Below are 19,154 nucleotides of genomic sequence, written 5' to 3'. Positions count from 1 at the left end.
TACAAAATCTGATGGATGAGAGGAGATTCAGAAGATTTAGGGGAATTAGCTCCTCGATTGTGTGAGGACCTGGGAATACCTTTGATTTATAAATCCATCACTTAGGTCATACAGTTACAATGTATGAAATGAATGCCCTACAGCACCTTTGTTATGTTTGTCCTTGTTGTATATAAAGAAAAAAATGACAACACAGCATGCTTTCTGAAACTACCACTGATAAATTAAAAAAAATCATTGTGCAAGTATACTGTTTCCTGCAGAAGTTGTGTGTGCTATACCCCAAAAAACTAAAACTAAAGTCATAAAAGTAAATATTGAAGTCACTGGAGAATGGTGATGGCTACTCATATGGTAAGTTCTGAGCTGGAGAACTAAAGGTGGCCATTGCAAGGACATCCACATGCCACCTCACGCAAGACAGTCATGTGAAGAAAACAAAATGGAGTTTATCTAGTTAAGTACACTCGCTGGTGCTTTGGGGACAATGATGGTGTGTTGCAACCATGCATTGATTATGCGGAAGAATTTGTCGTTATTTAGAATAGTATAAACCTATACTTAACTTTTGTTAATAGAATTTCTGCCTGTAATTCTAGATTACCACTAATAAACAACGTTTACTAAATTCATTTTGGAACATATTTGTTTAATGTAGGCCGTATTAACGCGATGACGACAGGCCCTGTTGTCTCACGTGACATGAGGGTAGCAGCATCGCTCAATCTGGTGCTGAACAAACTTCCGCCCTCAACACGCCCTCGACAGTGTCGCAGCGGGGGGAAAGTACAGATGAGCCTGCTGAAACAAAGCTGAGCAAAACTTTCACATGAGCATTCTTATCATTTCTTACGGAGGGACTTGCGTTTCACCGTCGACATGGTGGAGGAACTGTTGGTGTTAAACGAGGCTAAAATCAACTCGGTGAGTATTAAAGTATCACTTTAGAGAAGGAATAATATGCAACTTTTACGTCACTGTGTTGGGCTTATAAACACCTTTTCAATGATTCTTATAGTGAGCATGCTATGGAAAAGTGAGTTTTGTGTCTAAAAGAGAAGAATGCTGTTCACCGAAGTAGAAACAATCTCAGATACATGGAAGGGGACGACTGAATTTAACAGTAACCAACACACATGTGGATGCCTCTAAAAATAAACAGTACTCATCCTGCTGGTAATTAGGCCAAATTAAATTCTAACTGGGCAGATTTATTTGCGAGCAGCTATTTTCACGTGTTAAATTTCTATTAAGTGTCTATGCATACATTGTTTGGACAGATAAGATCTCAACTTCAAACTCCATGTGTTTGAGGACCAACTTCTTACACGAAAAGGGCGATGAAAATACAGTTTAAATTCGTAAAATGATATGAATCAGGGTCACTGATAGAAAATATAACTTTCCCAAGTAATGGTGGATTTAAAAACGTTAGCCAAAAGAGTAACCCTCGTGAGAAGCATCTGTAGTTCTTATCCCAGTGCTGTCTGATTGATTGCAGGTTGCAACATTCAGCAAATATTGTGAAAGTCGTCTTGTTTCAGTCATGTCTTTTGATTGAGTGACAATACAGTATACAGTATTTTACTTCTTCCGGCGGGCATGTTAAACTTTATCTATTGTGACCAATCCACAATTTATACACACCAGAGGTGGCCAAAAGTTCTTAGACTGTACTTAAGTACAAGTACAGATACAGTATGTGTGTTATAAAAAAAAACACCTCAGGTAAAAGTAGAACTACGTACTGTAATCGAGTTTGAAAAAAGACCCTCATGTGTAAATAATTAGCCAATATAATTTAATAAATAAAAATATATAGTTAATTTACATTGCACTCTTACTGAAAATAACATACCACACTTGTCACATTTTTGTTTTCAAACCGCAAGCTAGCTAGCGCTGGCTTGGCTATTATGCAAACAAACTATGTTCACATAGTAATTAAGGGTACAGTGTGTAGAATTTAGTGCCGTCTAGTGGTGAATTAATAGAATGCAACAAACTAAACTCGGGGGTGCATATTGAAGTAATCACACTACAATACCTCAGCGAGACCAGATTTCACAAGCGTCACACTAATTTCTTCAGCACAGTTGCGAGCAAATTTATCCCAAATAACTACTAGTATCCCTCAAGTGATGGAGTAAATGCATGGTATTTGTTACACATGCTATAGTCATAATTTTAAGGAACTACGTTCAATAAGTTTCTCTCCTTCGGCTATCCGTAGCAGAAAAACGGTGGCGACACATGTTATGGAATATAATTGGTGATTACTTACGCCGACAATTACATTTAAAAACTATATGTTGATGTGATTATTTAAATTAATAATGAGTTTTTGAAATATTTTGAATTAGTTTTTGATAATTAATCAAACAAATTTTACACACTGTCCCTTTAAATTGACACTGTGTAAAAATTTGTTGCATTTTACAAGTGGCTTCAGCACACACTCAAGGAGTCTACTACGAGTAGTGTGCAATAAAATGTTTGTATCTCTCCTCTCCTAGAACCTCACAAAGTCACTGCTGGCAGTGGCTTTTCTGGCATCGGTCGGCAGCTCTCTGCTCTATGGGTTCAATCTTGCTGTGGTCAACTCACCTGCGCTGGTTTGTATCACTGCTACAGATGTTTATGTCAGATTCTGCCTCACTGGCACACATAATTAAATGGGTGAAGCGCCAGGCCATGGTATTGTTGAGACTCTCTCTCTTCAGAATCAGAATCAGAATCAGAATCATCTTTATTGGCCAAGTATGTAGAACACACAAGGAATTTGTCTCCGGTATAACACGCTGCATTAGTATCATCGTAAACAACAAATCATTGAACCATTTTAGAGTAACCAGTAGCAGTATTTGTAGTACAAGAAGAGTGACTACGTCAGTGACTGTTTAAGAAGTTAATGGCTAGAGGGAAGAAGCTGTTTAAGTGTCTACTGGATTTGGTGCGCATGGATCTGTAGCGTCTGCCTGAGGGGAGTAGCTGGAAAAGGTGGTGGGCAGGGTGCGGGGGATCCAGGAGGATTTTCCGTGCCCTTGTCTTGATTCTTGCAGTGTGCAAGTCCTCAAGAGTGGGTAGGGCGGTGCCAACGATTTTTTCCGCCGTCCTAACTGTCCGTTGAAGTCGGATATTGTTATGGCCTTCCCTATCTATGGCACTCTTTGGCACACTTACTTGTTAAATCATGTTAAGACAGTAGAATCACACATTCACCTGGCTAAGTAAAGATGACCCCTACACAGCAGACATAGGAACCAGCCAAACATAGGACTTCCCACTGCATGGTAGCCACACGACTGGGAGGCTTCTTCGAAACAAGCTTCGCATTCCTCGATGTCATGAAACTGCAATCAATCTTCCAAGTTAATCTGAACATCTCTACTTATGTAAACATCAACTGCTGTAAATATTAGAACGATCAACGCCAATATTTTGAATTTTAGGAGCACGTCTTCCTTGCCATAGGCGCTCACTACAGCCTACTGACAAAAACGCTTACTGTCTATAAAATCCAACATATTGTGACAATCTTAATAACTTCAGAGGTTGACTAATACTAAAATGTTGTGTTTCCCACACACATAAAAACATGACGTGATGTTCTTGTGGCACTTGGCATCCGCCGAATTTTCTCCGGAGGTTTGGCGCAATACGAGCACATTCGCACTAGCTCAATGTGCATTTTACGGCACCGTGCTCTTTGTCCACTGTTGTTAATTTTGACAAAAAATGTTATTTAGTTTTGGTTATAGTCTTTAGACTAAAATTAATCAGTTGTAGTCATAATGTAGTCATCTTATTTAGTTTTAGTCCAATTTTAGTAGATGAAAACAGAGCAATTTTAGTCAACTAAATTAATAATTAATTTCGTCAATGTTTTCCTTCAACATACATTAAAAACTTTCATAGAGAAAAGTGTGACACTGAACACTCTCACAATGTTGACAATGGCAACATTATTTACCTTGGAGAATATCTCGGGATGTACATTCTGTAAATGTATCTAAAGATTTGTTATGGTCTTGCCACGCATAACCGTTCCACATTCTTTACACTTTTCTTCATCGTGGAACATGAAATGGCCCACAAATTCTTTCGTCGCTTTCTACCAGCTTTGGATATTATCTTTTACTTTCACCATTGAATCCTCCTCATCCGCCTTCTTCTCGGGAGCGAGATTGAGGTTGATGACTGGCTTCCGTTCACCGCTCCAGTTGGCCTGTGATCAATTGTCTTCTCGCTTTGTCCCGTCTGTGTTTTTCCCCCACAACTGCATATGATTCCTTCTTCTGATTTGATTTAATCGCTGTGTTTTTTCGATCGTCTTTTATTTGTTGTCGAATTTGTCAATCAATTTATTGATCGTTATTGTGTCAATGAATGACTTCTATTTTTGTTGTCATTTCTTTTTCAACTGAAAAACAATCTTTGTGATGAAATAAATGATGAAAGATTTTAGTCGATGAAATTAACACTGTTGTCCATAAAATGAAAAGGAGCATAGGTACAATATTGAGGTGGTCTTTTCAAACAAAGACTCTCAATCTCATTTTTCTGTGATCCTCATCTAGTAGGTGCTGGAAACTGTAGCGGTTGTCACAACCGTGCCTCTTCGTCCGGGGTACAAGTTCAAAACATTGCTCTTGTCGTCATAGATTTAACTTCTTCTGCTTGTTAGTAAAACCGCTAAGATTGTAACAAGTTCTCAAGCCATGCAAGACATTTTCTAATGCAATGGGGGGCCTCCAATCGTTTAGAAAAGTAGAGAGAAAAAAAATCGAATAAAACATTCAGTCAACAAAACCCGCTGTAACCAACACCAAAATTCTTCTTCCATTGTCTTACAGCATAATAGTTTCTCCATGAGAGCCCTCGGGAATAATGTGGATACGAACAACAACAATAAACAGGGCAGACTTTACTCCGCATCTGGCAGAAAAGGCTGAATGGCCGTGTGTCGATCTTCTTGGCATCCATGAAATAGTCTAACGAGAAAATACAGTCTTCAGGTATAGTCTTATGGTTAGTATAGTGAGCATTAAAAATGAAATAATTGACCTGGTTCCTACAGATGTTTTCATTTCCATTATTTTAATAACCCCTCGGGAAACCTCAAATGCCTCTCTTATGAACCAACACCACATGATGGCATTTGAAGCAAACGTGTCGAGACGATGTATCTGATTGTCATGAGGGGTCATGTGGCTTTGTATGGTAAATTGAGGAGCGCTTTCATCATGTGTCTTGATCAACCCACCACTGCTGCATTCGATACAGTGCTCAGCCGGAAAGAGTTTAGAATGTTCCCGTTTTATCACATTCCGAGGCATTTGTGCTTCACGGTTGTTGTATTGTTGGTGTAATGGAGCACTTTCATGTCATGTACTATATGATTTACAGTATTTTACCGAGTCATATTATGTAGACTCTGGTTAATACATCCATCATCATCCTGTACTGATTACCCGGTTCAGGGTCACGGACAATGTTCCCGCTAATTTTCTATGCATCTTGGCATACACTCAAACTCCCTGAGCCTTCGTTGTACCATGGAGAGTCACATCAGTCATTCCCACGGTGGCTACATCAGTCTCACACCTGTCCAAAATGTGAGATCCTGTTATAGGTATGTCACAAAAACGTTCTAGCCACGCTCACCTCATAATTGAGGCTGCCATTTAATCGAGGTTTGTGACGTGGATAAAATGAGCCCAAGTTTGAAAGAATTGGTTTAGGATTAAGGATTTTATGACTCTTTTTATGGTGTGTATATCAGCCCAAATTGACTTGAATTGAATGAACTATATCCAAACCTTTGCTCTAGATTGGTCTTTTTTTCTGTGGTAAAGTTAAACACAGTGCAGCAGCTTCCTATTTTTGCGCACCACGTCTAAAACAAAATCCCAGAGACCTGCACGTCATGCAATATTACAAATTGACACGCTTCTAACGTGGTTAGGAAAAAGCTTTAACCATGGTACATATGACCTGCAGCATTTCTGATGCATTAGTTACACCAGTGTTGTCCAAGCCACATTTTACTTGTGCTGCTGACCTCAGTTGATCTTGAGATGATGGGCTACTACACAGTACTATCAGAGGTTATCTGATGGGTACTGAAAATGTAGTGGTTCACAGGCAGCATTGTCCAAGCAAAATTCCAGATATCCGTTCTATTTATAGATATCAGTTGATCAGTTCTGTGGATCCCACCTCGGTCAAATGGAATCAGCTCCAGCTTCCCTGTGATTCTAAATACGGAATTATTGAAAATGAGCTCTTGTCTTCCATCATCCTTTGAGATTGAAGTAAAGGTATGAATAGAAAGAGTGGGATGGAAAGATTGAGAACTGAAAGACAAGCAACATACAAATTCTTTTTTTTTCTTTTTTTTTTAATTTTACCACTGCTACCTCAGATTAAATATCTTACATCTGGTTTATTGATGTGCTCTGTCCTTTCTTGGCCATGCTCAAGCAACATCAAATCATACAGTACAGCCAGGGGCGTGGTGGCAATTAGAACATTCCAGATAACTCCCAAGTGGCCAATCCAATCCAGGACAACATAGCCGGCTTCTTTATTTTTTTAATAGGTACATAAATACATTTATATTATTCTGAGAAAAATGACATTTACCCAGATTAAACAATTAAAAAATATTCTTTTTTCCCCCCCATCCATCCATTCATCTTTTTTCTTTTTCTTTTTTTTTGGTTCAAGCAATTAACTGGCTCAGTCTGAACCTGTTAATAGAAAAGCTAATGTCGTCTGTACACAAAGATTGCCGTGGGAAGATCAAGTATTTTAAAATGTGTCTTTTATTTGGTTTTGGAAGAGAGCGCTTCATGTACCTGAAAGGTAAATAAACAGGCTTTCCAACAGAATCAATTCATGATGCGGAAAAATTGTTACAAGACAAAAATAGATCTTCTAAACACGAGTGTCCAAACTTTGTGTTTTATCATATAATATGATGTAAGTATGTGTGATGTCAGTATTTTATTTCATTTAGGATGTGTGAATATACCGTGGTCGTCACACATTCTGAAATGTACTGTAGTTTTTAACCAGCACTGCACCTGAGAGCAGACGCCGTACGCACACCAATTTACAATGATTTTTCGTCATTTAACAAAATGACATTAATTCATGTAGTATGTTTGTGGAATGTACCTGCAGCTTTGCACCTGCACTTGCTGGAAAATAGTTGAGATGATTTTATCATATTGTTGAAGCATTTGTGCAGTTTCTTTTGAGAATATGGTGGTTGAATTTGATCAGCACCATCTTCATACGTGTACTCCATAAATGTGATGGAGCTTGATTGTCATCATTTTAGATTGATTTTAATGCTTGGTCAGTCGAATACACCAGTAGCATTAACTCGTTTTCCTCCTCTAGTACATCAAAGACTTCTACAATGAGACACTTCAAGAACATTACGGCTGGATTCCAAATGAGAGGCACCTCACGGTCTTGTATTCTCTCACTGTGTCCATCTTTGCTATTGGTGGAATGATTGGAGCACTGTTAGTCGGAAAACTTGTGACCAAGTATGGGAGGTTAGTGTGCTCGTGGAATAAATGCAAGCAGTCACAAAATACCTCCAAATTGGTGGCTAAAAAAAATTATTATTATTATTATTTTAATTTGAAGCGAGTTAAAATGTGTGTGTCTGGACAGGAAGGGGACGTTGGTGAGATCAACTGTGCTTGTGTTTGTTGGAGGAGGTCTTATGGGCCTCAGCAGGTCATGCAGGGAGCCTTCCATGGTCATCATTGGGCGCTTCATTGTTGGAGTACACTCTGGTAGGCCTCCCTCTCACATGTAGGACCAAAAAGTAGTAAAAATCCTCAAAATAGTTAAGTAAATTGAAAAAGTTGCACATCTTGTATTATTATGGTTGTTTCATTCTTGCCTCGCTAAAAAATGGGGGTAAAAAAAAATTCTCAATATGAGTCAAATCTACCAATTGAATAAGAGTAGCATTTGAAATTAAAGTGTTCTCTCTTTCTTGAACAGGTATCTCACTCAGTGTGGTGCCAATGTACCTTGGTGAGATTGCCCCCAAGAATCTGCGAGGCTTCTTGGGTCTTATTCCAAGCATCCATATTTGTCTCGGGGTTTTCATTGCTCAGGTCCTGGGGCTCCAAGAGCTGATGGGAAAGGTATTGCGGTGTTCAACCTGAGTGTACACTATTTATGCTCTACTGTAAGCTTGAGCTGGATGTTTCCTTACAGGAAGAGCACTGGCCTCTACTCATGTCCCTGATAGTGTTTCCAACCCTGGTCCAACTGATGCTGTTGCCATGGTTTCCAGAGAGCCCACGGTACCTGTTGATAGAAAAGGGAAATGTTCATGCCACCATTGCAGGTTTGAAAACCTCTTATTTCCAAGCATCCCTTTTCTATACCTCTTGTCCTCATTATGGTCTTGAGTGGGCTGGAGCCTATCCCAGCTGACTGCAGGTGGGGTTACACACTGGACTTGACAGAAGCCATTTGCATATTTTATGTCATGATTTGTTTTCCAAGAATTGCATCACGATGTGTATTGATAAGCAATCGGATTGCAGTCTATTACATGAAATTGTTTCTTCAACTCGCAGATTGACAATGCCATGTCGTCTGTCCTCCAGCTCTCAAGTGGTTCCGTGCTAAAGGCAACATCCAGTTGGAGGTGGAGGAGATGCAGGAGGAACAACGCTCTTTGTCCTCCATCCAGACTGTTTCTGTATGGGGACTCCTTATGGACGTGTGCGTTCGCTGGCAAGTCATCACCATTGTCGTGGCCAACATCGGCATGCAGCTGTCTGGCATTGACGCGGTGAGTCGGGGAAAGTTGGATTGACTTGCTGATGTTTGTGCAAAGGCTGTGCAGTTATTATGGCAGCTCCCCGCTGTGCTTCCCCCATCTGTATGCCTTCCTGTCCATACATCACAGTCCCACTAAGCAGGGGGCAAACAACCACGCCTCATTATCTTCAGGTCCCCTCTCTCAGCGGAGGCCCCCATTGGAGGGTTGACCCATGTACATACAGGCAACACACTCCTGTTCTCACTGCACTGTGCCAGTGGAAGCTGCAGGCATTCTGGTTCACGTGCTAGAACAAAATCCCAGCAGGGGTACACCCCGCTGGGTCTGCCAGTCCTAGATGTTCCAGACTGCCGCACCGGAACATGAACATAAAGTGCGTTCTACATTTTCAATCGTTCATAAATAAACACATGCGAGTTCCATTCATCCCTCTATTTTTTTTTGTACAACCTATGTTAGAAGAGTGACGGTTGAAGAGGGCTCGACACTATGACCAGTATGCTTGCAAATGAAGCCTTTCAGTGTGCACTAACACGAGCGCCTGCTTTTATGCTCCTACCGGTACTTGGGGGTACTTGCGCTATAACTCTGTTTCTGTCTGTCAGCCTGCACACAAAAAGCGTGTCTGTGACACATGTCAGGTTAAATCCTTTCTGTCTGAATTATTAAATATCCAAGTCACATTATCACACAGTACTTCAAAAACATGCAGTGAAATATACCACTGAACCATTTAATAAATTTAGCTAAAATAAAAATAAATAAATACATCTGCACAAGTAAATAGGACAGAATCCCACGTGCACAGGTAGAATATGCACACTTCACACAAAAAATACCCGACGGTGTGGATCCCTGAAACGTTGTACTGTCAGCAACTATTATATATCCTTATGTGAGATTTCATCTGTCAATTTCCAGACTACTTTGTCGTTAATTGGACGTGCTTGAAACCAAGCAGGGCATATGGGTATAAAATATGAATGACATTAACTTCACCATTTGCACTCTTCAATTTGGGTGTTAAACTCTGGATCGTGACCTTCAGTTTCATGATATTCACAGGAGTACGCAGCTCACCTTTCCCTGACAGGAACGTTATTAACAGGATCCAAGTGGAGTTTAGAAGTCAGTTGGCACCTTGAGTTTAGAAGATTCAGCTGAGTGGTTGCAGGCAAGTGCCAGGAGCCCTCAAGGTGCCTCACTTGTACTGCACCTTGCGGGATGACATCAGGCCAGGAGCTGTTTGCACCACTCACTGTCTACTCTGTTCATCCTGCTTGCTGTCACAGTGAAACTTGTCTAAAACTTGTCTAAAAGATGGAGTCCAATAACTAATTTTATTCATTTCAATCATCAAATTAGTATATTAGTATTTATCCCACGTTGTTTTTACTGTCCGTTTTCGTTTAGGTTCATACATTCACGCATGGCGTCTTGGATTGGTTACTTTATCAAAACAGGAACATTTAATCACGCCGATCTCAGAGATAGATGTTGCATCAGCAAAATGTGATTAACGACAACACACAAATTAATTTCAAAAGGAGCCCTTGTCACATGTGACTCCAGATGATATGCTGCAACTCAAATGAATCTGAGTGATGTGTGATGGGATGATAATGATCACAATGACAAATCGTATGGAAATGAAACTCTTGACATGACTGTGGATTGTCTTCATTTTTACACGTTCTCAATTTCAGATTTGGTTCTACACAAATGATATATTTAAGAATGCTGGAATTCCAGAGCCCCGTATCCAGTATACCACAGTGGGAACTGGAGCCATTGAGGTCATCTCTGGAATGCTCGGTGTGAGTACACGCACGCTAAGAAAACCTCTGTGTACTGTGTGTGATATTAGGACACCACGATCATGCTTCACAACCTGTCACATATAAATGATAATTGAAAGCAAACATAATATTGTATAGTCTGGTTGTTAGAGAAATGGGAATCATGAATGGTTGACATAAACGGTATTTAAATGCACACAAATAAATTAGATGATGTCTTTTAAGTAGCCAGTTGATGACAGCTTCTTGTTTCCCAACTTGCAGTGTTTTACAATTGAGCGTGTAGGTCGGAGACCTCTGATGATTGGTGGTTACATCTTCATGAGCGTTTGCTGTGCTGGGATCACTGTGTCGGTCCTCTTCCAGGTACACCGTCATCCTATTTGTTGTAGGTTTTTTTTCTCCTTTCATTTTTAAATCTTGAAGAGGATTCGTGGATCTTACATTTTGTGTTGTATGATTCTTTAGTCTATAACTATTGACAATGCACATTTTACCCTACAAACTACCACGGTTTATAATTCCCAGCCTGCATTTTCAAAAAGCCCCTCAAGCACCATCTGTTCACCAAAGCATACATTCAGTAACATGAATACAGATACATACAGACATGCAGTATATTTTAATTACCGTAACTCCGTTCGTTATTGTTAAGTGTCCTTTGGTCGCTTGAAAGGTGTACTATATGAATCTGTAGTCGTAAAGATGATGAATATGAAGATGATGATCCCCTCGCTGAGCCGTCACCTTAGAAGGGTTATGTGTCCGAATGATCCTTGGCGCTAAGTTGTCTCGGGCTTTATGCCCCCTGACAAGGTCACTCAGCTTGGAGTTGGGGCATGTTGGCGAGTGTCGGTCGGGCACAGCCTGAGGAGGCATCGTGGGTCTCGCTTCCCATGGGCTCACCACCTGTGGAATGGGCCAAGGATGTCAGATGTGCAGAGAGCTAGGTGTTGGCCAAATACCTTGGTGGTTTGATCCTCAGCTACAGCAAACTCTGGGGATGTGGGATGACACCTCTCTGGCCAGGAAGGAACCAGAGCTGCTTTGCGAGCTCAAGAAGTTCCGAGTAGACATAGTTGGGTTCACCTCGACAAAAGGCTTGCTGTCTGGTCTTCTCGAAAGGGGTTGGACACTCTTCCACTCTCGAGTTGCCCACGTAGAGAGGCACTGAGCATTCCTGCCTGTACATTGGGGTTCACCCCGATGGATAAGATTGTAGTTTTCCTCAGCCTTCAGGTGAGGGCACAGGCCCTGGCTGTGCCGACGCACCAAACAGCAGTTCAGAGTCTTCTTCCTGGAGTCTTTGGATGGGGTGCTGGAGAGCCCTCCCTCTGTAGATTCTTTCGTTCTATTGAGGGACTTCAATGCTCACATGGGTAATGGCAGTGAGACCTGGAATAGGCCATCAGAGCCCAAAGGGTGTCCTGTTATTGCACTTCTGTCTAATTCACTGATTGTCCATAACGAATACCGTGTTCAACCATAAGGGGATCAGTATGTACTCTATCTCGGCCGTGGGAGGGGTTCGGCAAGGCCATGGAGAATAACTTTCAGACGGCTTCGAAGAAATTCAGCTCCACCATCCAGTAGCGGCCAAAATTAGTTTCCAGGCTCTCCCTTATAGATGAGGTGAAACGCTCGGTCATCCGGGAGTCGAGCCGCTGCTCCTTTGCATTGAGAACAACCAGATAGGATGGCTCGAGTATCGGGTAAGAATGCCTGTTAGGGACTTCTCTGGCGAGGTGTTCTCGGCATGACACATTGGGAGGAGGCCCCGAGGACGACCCGGGACACGCTGGAGTGGCTTTTGTCTCCCGGCTGTCCTGAGAACCTCTTGGGATCCCACAGGAGGAAGTCTGGTCTTCCCTGCCCCTGTGATCTAAAGAATAAGCAGAAGAGAATGGAGAATAATAATTATAATTATTTTTGTGCTTTTGTTATTACTGCTGCTACAAATTTAAGATCGACAAAATGAAATGCTTTGGATAATTTGTAGACATTTTTTGTACTTTCCAGTCATTTTAATGTATAATCGATTGATATTTTAATCAATGTAAAATAATGAGACAATTTGCTTGACCAATCACAGGAGCAGCTGTCATTCATGCGGTACATCAGCGTGGGCTGCGTGGTTGGGATTATTGCTGGCTTCTGCATCGGTCCAGGTGAATACTAAATTCAAGTTCATTGAGTGACTGTTTCCATTTTTTTTTTCCCTTGCTTACAGGCTCCTCTTACTGTTGTGTAGTGGCGGGAGGGGGGGGGGGGGGGGTGTTGCAGCTTGTTGTCCAGAAATTACGGTAATTGTAATTACCGATCAATAAATTTGTGACATATTTAAATTTGATAAAATGTTAACGAACAGTAGCAATTAATATGTAAATATATTTATTTTTGTGGGACAATCCCACAGTACTGCATTACAGTGTCGCATAAATACCTATTCAATAATGGGTTCATGCAATACTGGAGGTTCAGAGATACCCTGAAACCCACATGGGTTCAACCCACACGGTTTTAGGCCAATTTGCAGGTCTTGTCCTGTGCGCAAGGTAACACTGCCTCCTCCTGGTCACACAGGCTGATTATGCAGCCGAGCATCATCTCCTCCCTCACTCCTTCTCGCCTGCACACAGATATTGTATTTCATTAGTCTTGTAAATTAGGAAGTCTTAAGTGCCACACTACATCCATTCCCACAGTCATTTATACAAGAGAAAGAGTTGAGTGAAGTGAATTAAGAGGCAATCATTTACAACATTGGGAGCCATGTAGAGTGGACCTGCGAGGATGATGAATTGGGGAGAATCCGGCACACGCAACGTCATTCGTCAAGCAGGCAAAAATCTATACTTGAGCGCACAGACGAGGGTTTGTGTTGCCGCAATTAGACTTTTAATGGCTCATTGTTCATCAGCGCGGCATGATGAATGCCGCTTCCGTCAGACTAAAGCCTGCACGCACCATGACGCCTCCCATACATACCGCAGATGTTGACAAATTATGTCCTAGTTATTAGCCTGACAATATTAAACCTTCATCTGCGCAATTATCATGCGCAGATAAGGAGGATGGCATTTGTAATACTTAGAGCATTAGGGAGAAAATTCTCCTTCATCATTTTCACTCTTAACAATGAAAAATTGTGCATTTAAAGCCAACAGACAATCTAAAAAAAAATAAAAAATCCATACAAAAAAAAGTTATTCTTATAGTTTGGTCTTTTTCCAACGCGACATACATACGTATTATGGAAAACCATTTCAGCAATTATTCAATATCCTTGATGTCTATCTTATGGTCCGCATTCACTTGAATGCTCTTTGTCCTCTCGAATAAGGCAATTCAGCGCACTATTAGAACTCCTAGGGCATACTAGTAGAAAAGAAAAAAAGTTCCCGAGCAAAGCACAGTTGTTCTCCTAATTCGTTGATTGTCTTAAGCTGGATGTCAAGGTTATCAAATAACTATACTCAAACAGCTCTCCGGTCTTCATGTTTGCTGAACAAAATTGCAAATTTGACAATTGAAACCCAAATCTAAAAACAAGCACTATCTAATGTTTAAGCAGCAAATTTAAAAGGCAACCCTTGAGCAACTAGAAACAATCTCCAGTTTCATGTTCATTTGAAAAGTGGGTGGCTTCAAAAAAAAAAAGAAGTGCTCTGTCCGGAGTTGATAAACACATCTGGATGCAAATACAGGTAGCATGAAAAAAAAGTTGGACTTCTGAAGATTTGTCTCATATTCCCCTTTTGACACAAAACCCAAATGTCTTCTGCATGTAACAAAAACAGAGCTTGCTGTTGTAATACTTTGGAGGGGACCGTATATATCCACTGAGTGAAAATGGTAGTTTAAGAAGTGCTGTCAGATCCAGAACGTTGTCATTTTTCACATCTTCTAGCCGGCGTGCCCTTCCTGATCACTGCAGAGCTGTTCAAACAGTCGCACAGACCAGCAGCCTACACCATGGGAGGTTGCCTCAACTGGTTATCTAACTTCACCATTGGCTTTGTCTTTCCCTTCCTTGAGGTCAGAACACATTCCTTTTTCCACTCTTAACTATCTGTGAAAAGCGTGCTCAAAACACATTGACTTCGATAGTCCGACATAAAACCACCCACAAAAACACAAGCAATTTGTCGCTGGTAGTTTAGGTCACGGTTCACAGGTGGTGACTACATCTGCCTCACAGTTCTGAGGTGGGATATTACTGAATACAAAGGGCTAATACATGGATTACACACTTCTGAAATGACTCAGATATGTCACTTCTAAAAAGTTATGTTCATCAATGTGAAGACACTGATGGGTTTAGCAATTTCTCAGAGTAATTATTAACAATGATGTCATCATTGTTAGGATATCAGGAGTGTAATTTCACTGGTGAGCTGTTTTGAGAACAGCTTTGCTGTTAACTAATTTCTTGAGGGCTCACACATTGGTGACCCCTGCTTTCAACTGTTCATTCAGTCATGATTGTGAGTTTCTGAAAATACGACCGCAATTGGTTTCCCTCAAGCTTGCCACAGAAGATGTTCTTCTTTCTCTCTTCTTGCTATGTTTATAAAGAGGTTTAAATATCTAGTGCTACCCAAAGTATATAAATCAGGCATAAACATGAGAAACTGCACTGGATTTATTTTTCTAGGGTTCTTCGGTTTACTTTATGAATAAGATGATCAATACACGTGTTTGAAGGGGCACATCTGTTCGTATTTTCCCTGATTTTTGTTTTTATCGCGTGTCTATTAAGTAACTCTCCACATCACACTCATACATACAATTATTTGAACATATGTCAAGAGGAGAGTTATTGTTTTTGTTTTAATTTGGCATATATGACTGTGTGAATTATTTCTCTACTAATATGATCTCAAATATTTTAGAGAGAAAAAGGGGTAGGACGAGATGAATTTTTGGACTTCTTCCTCTTCCCTTTGAACATATAAACTGCACACAATTTATTAGGTTTTTTTTCTTTTATATATCTTTACTGTTATGATTATCCGTGCAGTCAGCCAATCAATCTTTGTCCGCTGCTTCAGTCATCAATATGACATATGATATCACACAGACAGACGGACAGACACAAGTCTTTTACTTTTCGTAAACAATAACGTAGAAAAAGAATCTTTGTTTGTCATGTTCACACACAAAGTTGGACTTCTGACCCATCACAGCACACACTGTTAGTGGCACACACTGGAGCAGGTGGCAAATGAAATGCCCGGGAGCAGGTCGGAGGTGTCCGTGTCTTGCTCAAGGATGCCACAGCGATTGTGTCCGGGCGATATTTGGGGTGGATGGTCTTGAACTGCGGTCCCCACATTGACAGGCGATAATCCTAACCAAACAGAAAATAGGCTCCCATATGCATCTTTGTATTTCCTCTTAATCCACTGTGTTTGAAGGTCACAGAAGAACCTTTCCAGAAATTGAAGTTGTTTATTTTCAGACAAAACGAGCGTGAGAATAGAGGGCTGTTGTAAACAAGCCATACACGAATAGACTTCGTGTATGGCTTGTTTATAACAGTCCTCCAATATGGCCGCCGGTAGTGCATTGTGGGTAATTGCTAAAAGGACGGGACCTCTATAGCTTTAGTGGCGGTTGCCATCTTGTCTCTAACTCGGCAGTGATGTCATTCCCAGCTCCGCCTTCCAATGGTCAATGGAACACCCCATAAATTTCGACCGAGCCACCAAATGTTCATATGTGCTGAGCGCATTTGTCAAAGGACACACTCTTGCTACATTGGAACGCCCAGCATGCCGCAGAGCACTCAGCCAAAATCCCAAACAGGCGCAACAACGCTTGCGCCCGCACGAAAATCAAGATGGGCCAACATCCCCTCATGCCGCGTCAATGAAAACGGAGCCCTCCTACTTAGAGGAGACGATTCTTTCTTTACAATCATATATTCTATGTCACCCCACCAGCCTAGACAGTATTTTCAATAATATGTTTGTGAGACATGAATTAAGCAGCAAAACCCACCCATTTTCATCCATCTCCATTCTGCCACCTGCCGTCGACTGAAAATGACATCACAGTGCCTCAGAGCTCAGCTTGTTAATGTCACATGGCCAAACCTAGGAAACAGGTGAGTGGTGGTTGGCCATATCCAGAGCCCATAGGCACTGAGATGTCATTTTCAGTCGACGGCAAGTGGCAAAATGAGATGGATGCTAATCGGTGGATTTTGCTGCTGAATTCATATTCGGCAAGCACAATATTGATGAGAATCAGAATACCGTGTTAAGACTAGTGGGGATGCCTAGACCATTGACTAAAAAAAACGTTTGACTTCCCCTCTAACTTTAACAATGAAGGCATAAAGCAGATTTTTGTCACCGATATACCTCATGCATCTGAATTAACATTCCTGTTGTCCATGTGCAAAATGTTTGCGTGTAGCAAAATAAAACGGTAAAACAAAACAATATGGACAAAAGTATTGGGTTTTATTCCTCTGTATGGAAGTTTTCTTGGATAGTTTAACCTCTGGTGTAAAGGTTATTCTCCTTGCGTAACACCCTTTTGTTAAGGCTCCTCCTTCTTTTGGGAATAAGTACAGTATTGCAAAATTACTCACAGGAAACGCAGAACACATGTGTAATAATTAATTGCTCATTGAAGTCTCGTGTGATCTTCTGTGTGGTCAATAGTTAAAACAGTGATGCATGTCCTGCACTGAAAATTTAACACTTTCCAGAGCACATGGGATAAAAATGACAATAATACAACCGGTGGCATATATTAGTACGTGACCAAGAGATTCTTTCCTCCATATGTGCCCTCCACAGCTGGCAACTGGGCCTTACTGTTACCTCATCTTCTGTGCAATCTGCTTGGGAGTGGCTGCCTACACCTTCTTCATCATTCCTGAGACTAGAAACAAAACCTTTATGGAAATCAGTCAGATGTTTGCCTGCAAGAACAACATCCTTGAAGAGGAGCTGACATCCAACGGGAATCTGAAAATGTCTCACATGAACGGCTATGGGACGCTGGGCCATCAGGATGCGAAGTAAGAGGTGGGCCTACTCACTTTGGTCGGATGTAACGATGGCAGAGGGCTCAAGTCGTGCTACTACCCTTCCGTCTTAACGGCCAACGTTTCAAGAGAATCTTCTTTCCAGCGTCTGACTCCAAGGTCACGTGACAATGTGTCTTGAATCAAGCGTCCAAGCATTTTAATCGCCATTGGTTCAGGAAATTTGTTCCCCAGCCCTGAACACATCCCATGACCGTTCATCAACCTTCATATCACATGTACAGAACTCCTCAAACGGAAAATGTCCACTCTAGTGTCATTGTATTTTGAGTGTCTCAACAAAAAGAAATTTATTTTTTGCCCTTCTTTGCTCACACTCCAAATGTGATGTTTGTCTCTTTTTATTAAAGAGAGACGGATATTGTGGCTACTGTGGTAGTAATTTTATGCCTTATTTATCAACATGCCTGTCGGCATACGGTATGTTTTAAAATACTTCTTTGTGTAAAAGAATGTGTAGTCAGAGACGAGAAGAAGTATTCAATAAAATTAAGAATTTATAAACCATTAATGTTTCAAATGTTTTACAACTTTTTGTCATTCTCCCCTTTTGTGTCTCTTGCCTGCGGGTCAGCATTATTGCTTAATAATGCTCCATTTCTACAGCTTTAAAGTTGTAGAATTTTTTTTATTGCTTCTATTCGTAGCTGGTCAGAAGACATTTATTTATTCATCAGCTGTGAAGCTAATAACGAATGAACAGAGTAGTTATCTCAACAACAGATGATAATAATAAAAAACAACAAATCCCTGAAGCCCACTCAGAAAATTCTTTCTTTTTTTTTATTCTAAAAAATATTACAGCTGAATGGAAAAACATCATGAATAATCCATACACCACACTGCAGATTTGAATTTGAACCTGTTACATTTGATGTAATCATTAATTGAACACGCGACAGACAGCACACATGTATGAGAGTGAACCATGTTATTCCAACATGAGCACGGAACCGAGACATTAAACGGAAATGTCCGGCTTCACGTTGTGTTGTTCAACCTTGCTCTCTCACAGTGTGTGACAACTGCCATTATCATAAATACAACGTGCTCGTCTGCAGCCTCTACAGCAAATGCACCATGTGTCATGTGATGTTGATAGCCATACAGGATGCTGAAGGATCTCTCTCTGTCTGCCTTTCGGCTAGTTGATCCATCTGTCATGCCCCCTGCGGAACGAGTGCAAAAAAAATATTGTCACATGCTAGCGTGTCCAGCTTACACAGAAGAGAGGCTTGAAAGTGGGAGGCAGAGAGTGAGCGGGCGGAGGGGGGGTGTACATTAATGCATTATTCCGCATATACCACACTCACACATAACTCATATGCTTTCATATACGCCACGGAAAGGCTTTCACACATCCACTACTGATATGCTCTCACACGTTAGCCTTTCAGTTCTTTATGAGAGTATTTTAGTTGTGTGTGGGTGCGCTAGCATTTCAGTTGTAAGTGTGTGC

The 19,154-nt window shown here is 41.0% G+C and overlaps 1 protein-coding gene across 1 annotated transcript; it reads left to right on the top strand.

Moving 5' to 3' along the window:
* Window positions 1-778: 778 nt before the first annotated feature.
* Window positions 779-18,155, top strand: slc2a15b (solute carrier family 2 member 15b). The gene is made up of 12 exons (XM_086119947.1): window positions 779-924; window positions 2,517-2,615; window positions 7,414-7,574; window positions 7,696-7,820; window positions 8,035-8,180; window positions 8,254-8,386; window positions 8,652-8,839; window positions 10,537-10,647; window positions 10,894-10,995; window positions 12,722-12,797; window positions 14,540-14,667; window positions 17,445-18,155. Exons 1-12 carry the CDS (start codon window positions 880-882, stop codon window positions 17,670-17,672), a joined length of 1,542 nt encoding a protein of 513 aa, XP_085976073.1. The 5' UTR covers window positions 779-879; the 3' UTR covers window positions 17,673-18,155.
* The last annotated feature ends 999 nt before the right edge of the window (window positions 18,156-19,154 follow it).

Source organism: Hippocampus guttulatus, chromosome 9, assembly GCF_054856545.1.
Source record: "Hippocampus guttulatus isolate MCC_2025c chromosome 9, RoL_Hgut_1.0, whole genome shotgun sequence".
NCBI lineage: Eukaryota > Metazoa > Chordata > Actinopteri > Syngnathiformes > Syngnathidae > Hippocampus > Hippocampus guttulatus.
Note: the sequence above shows the minus strand (reverse complement) of the source record. Positions and strands in the feature narration are given on the sequence as shown.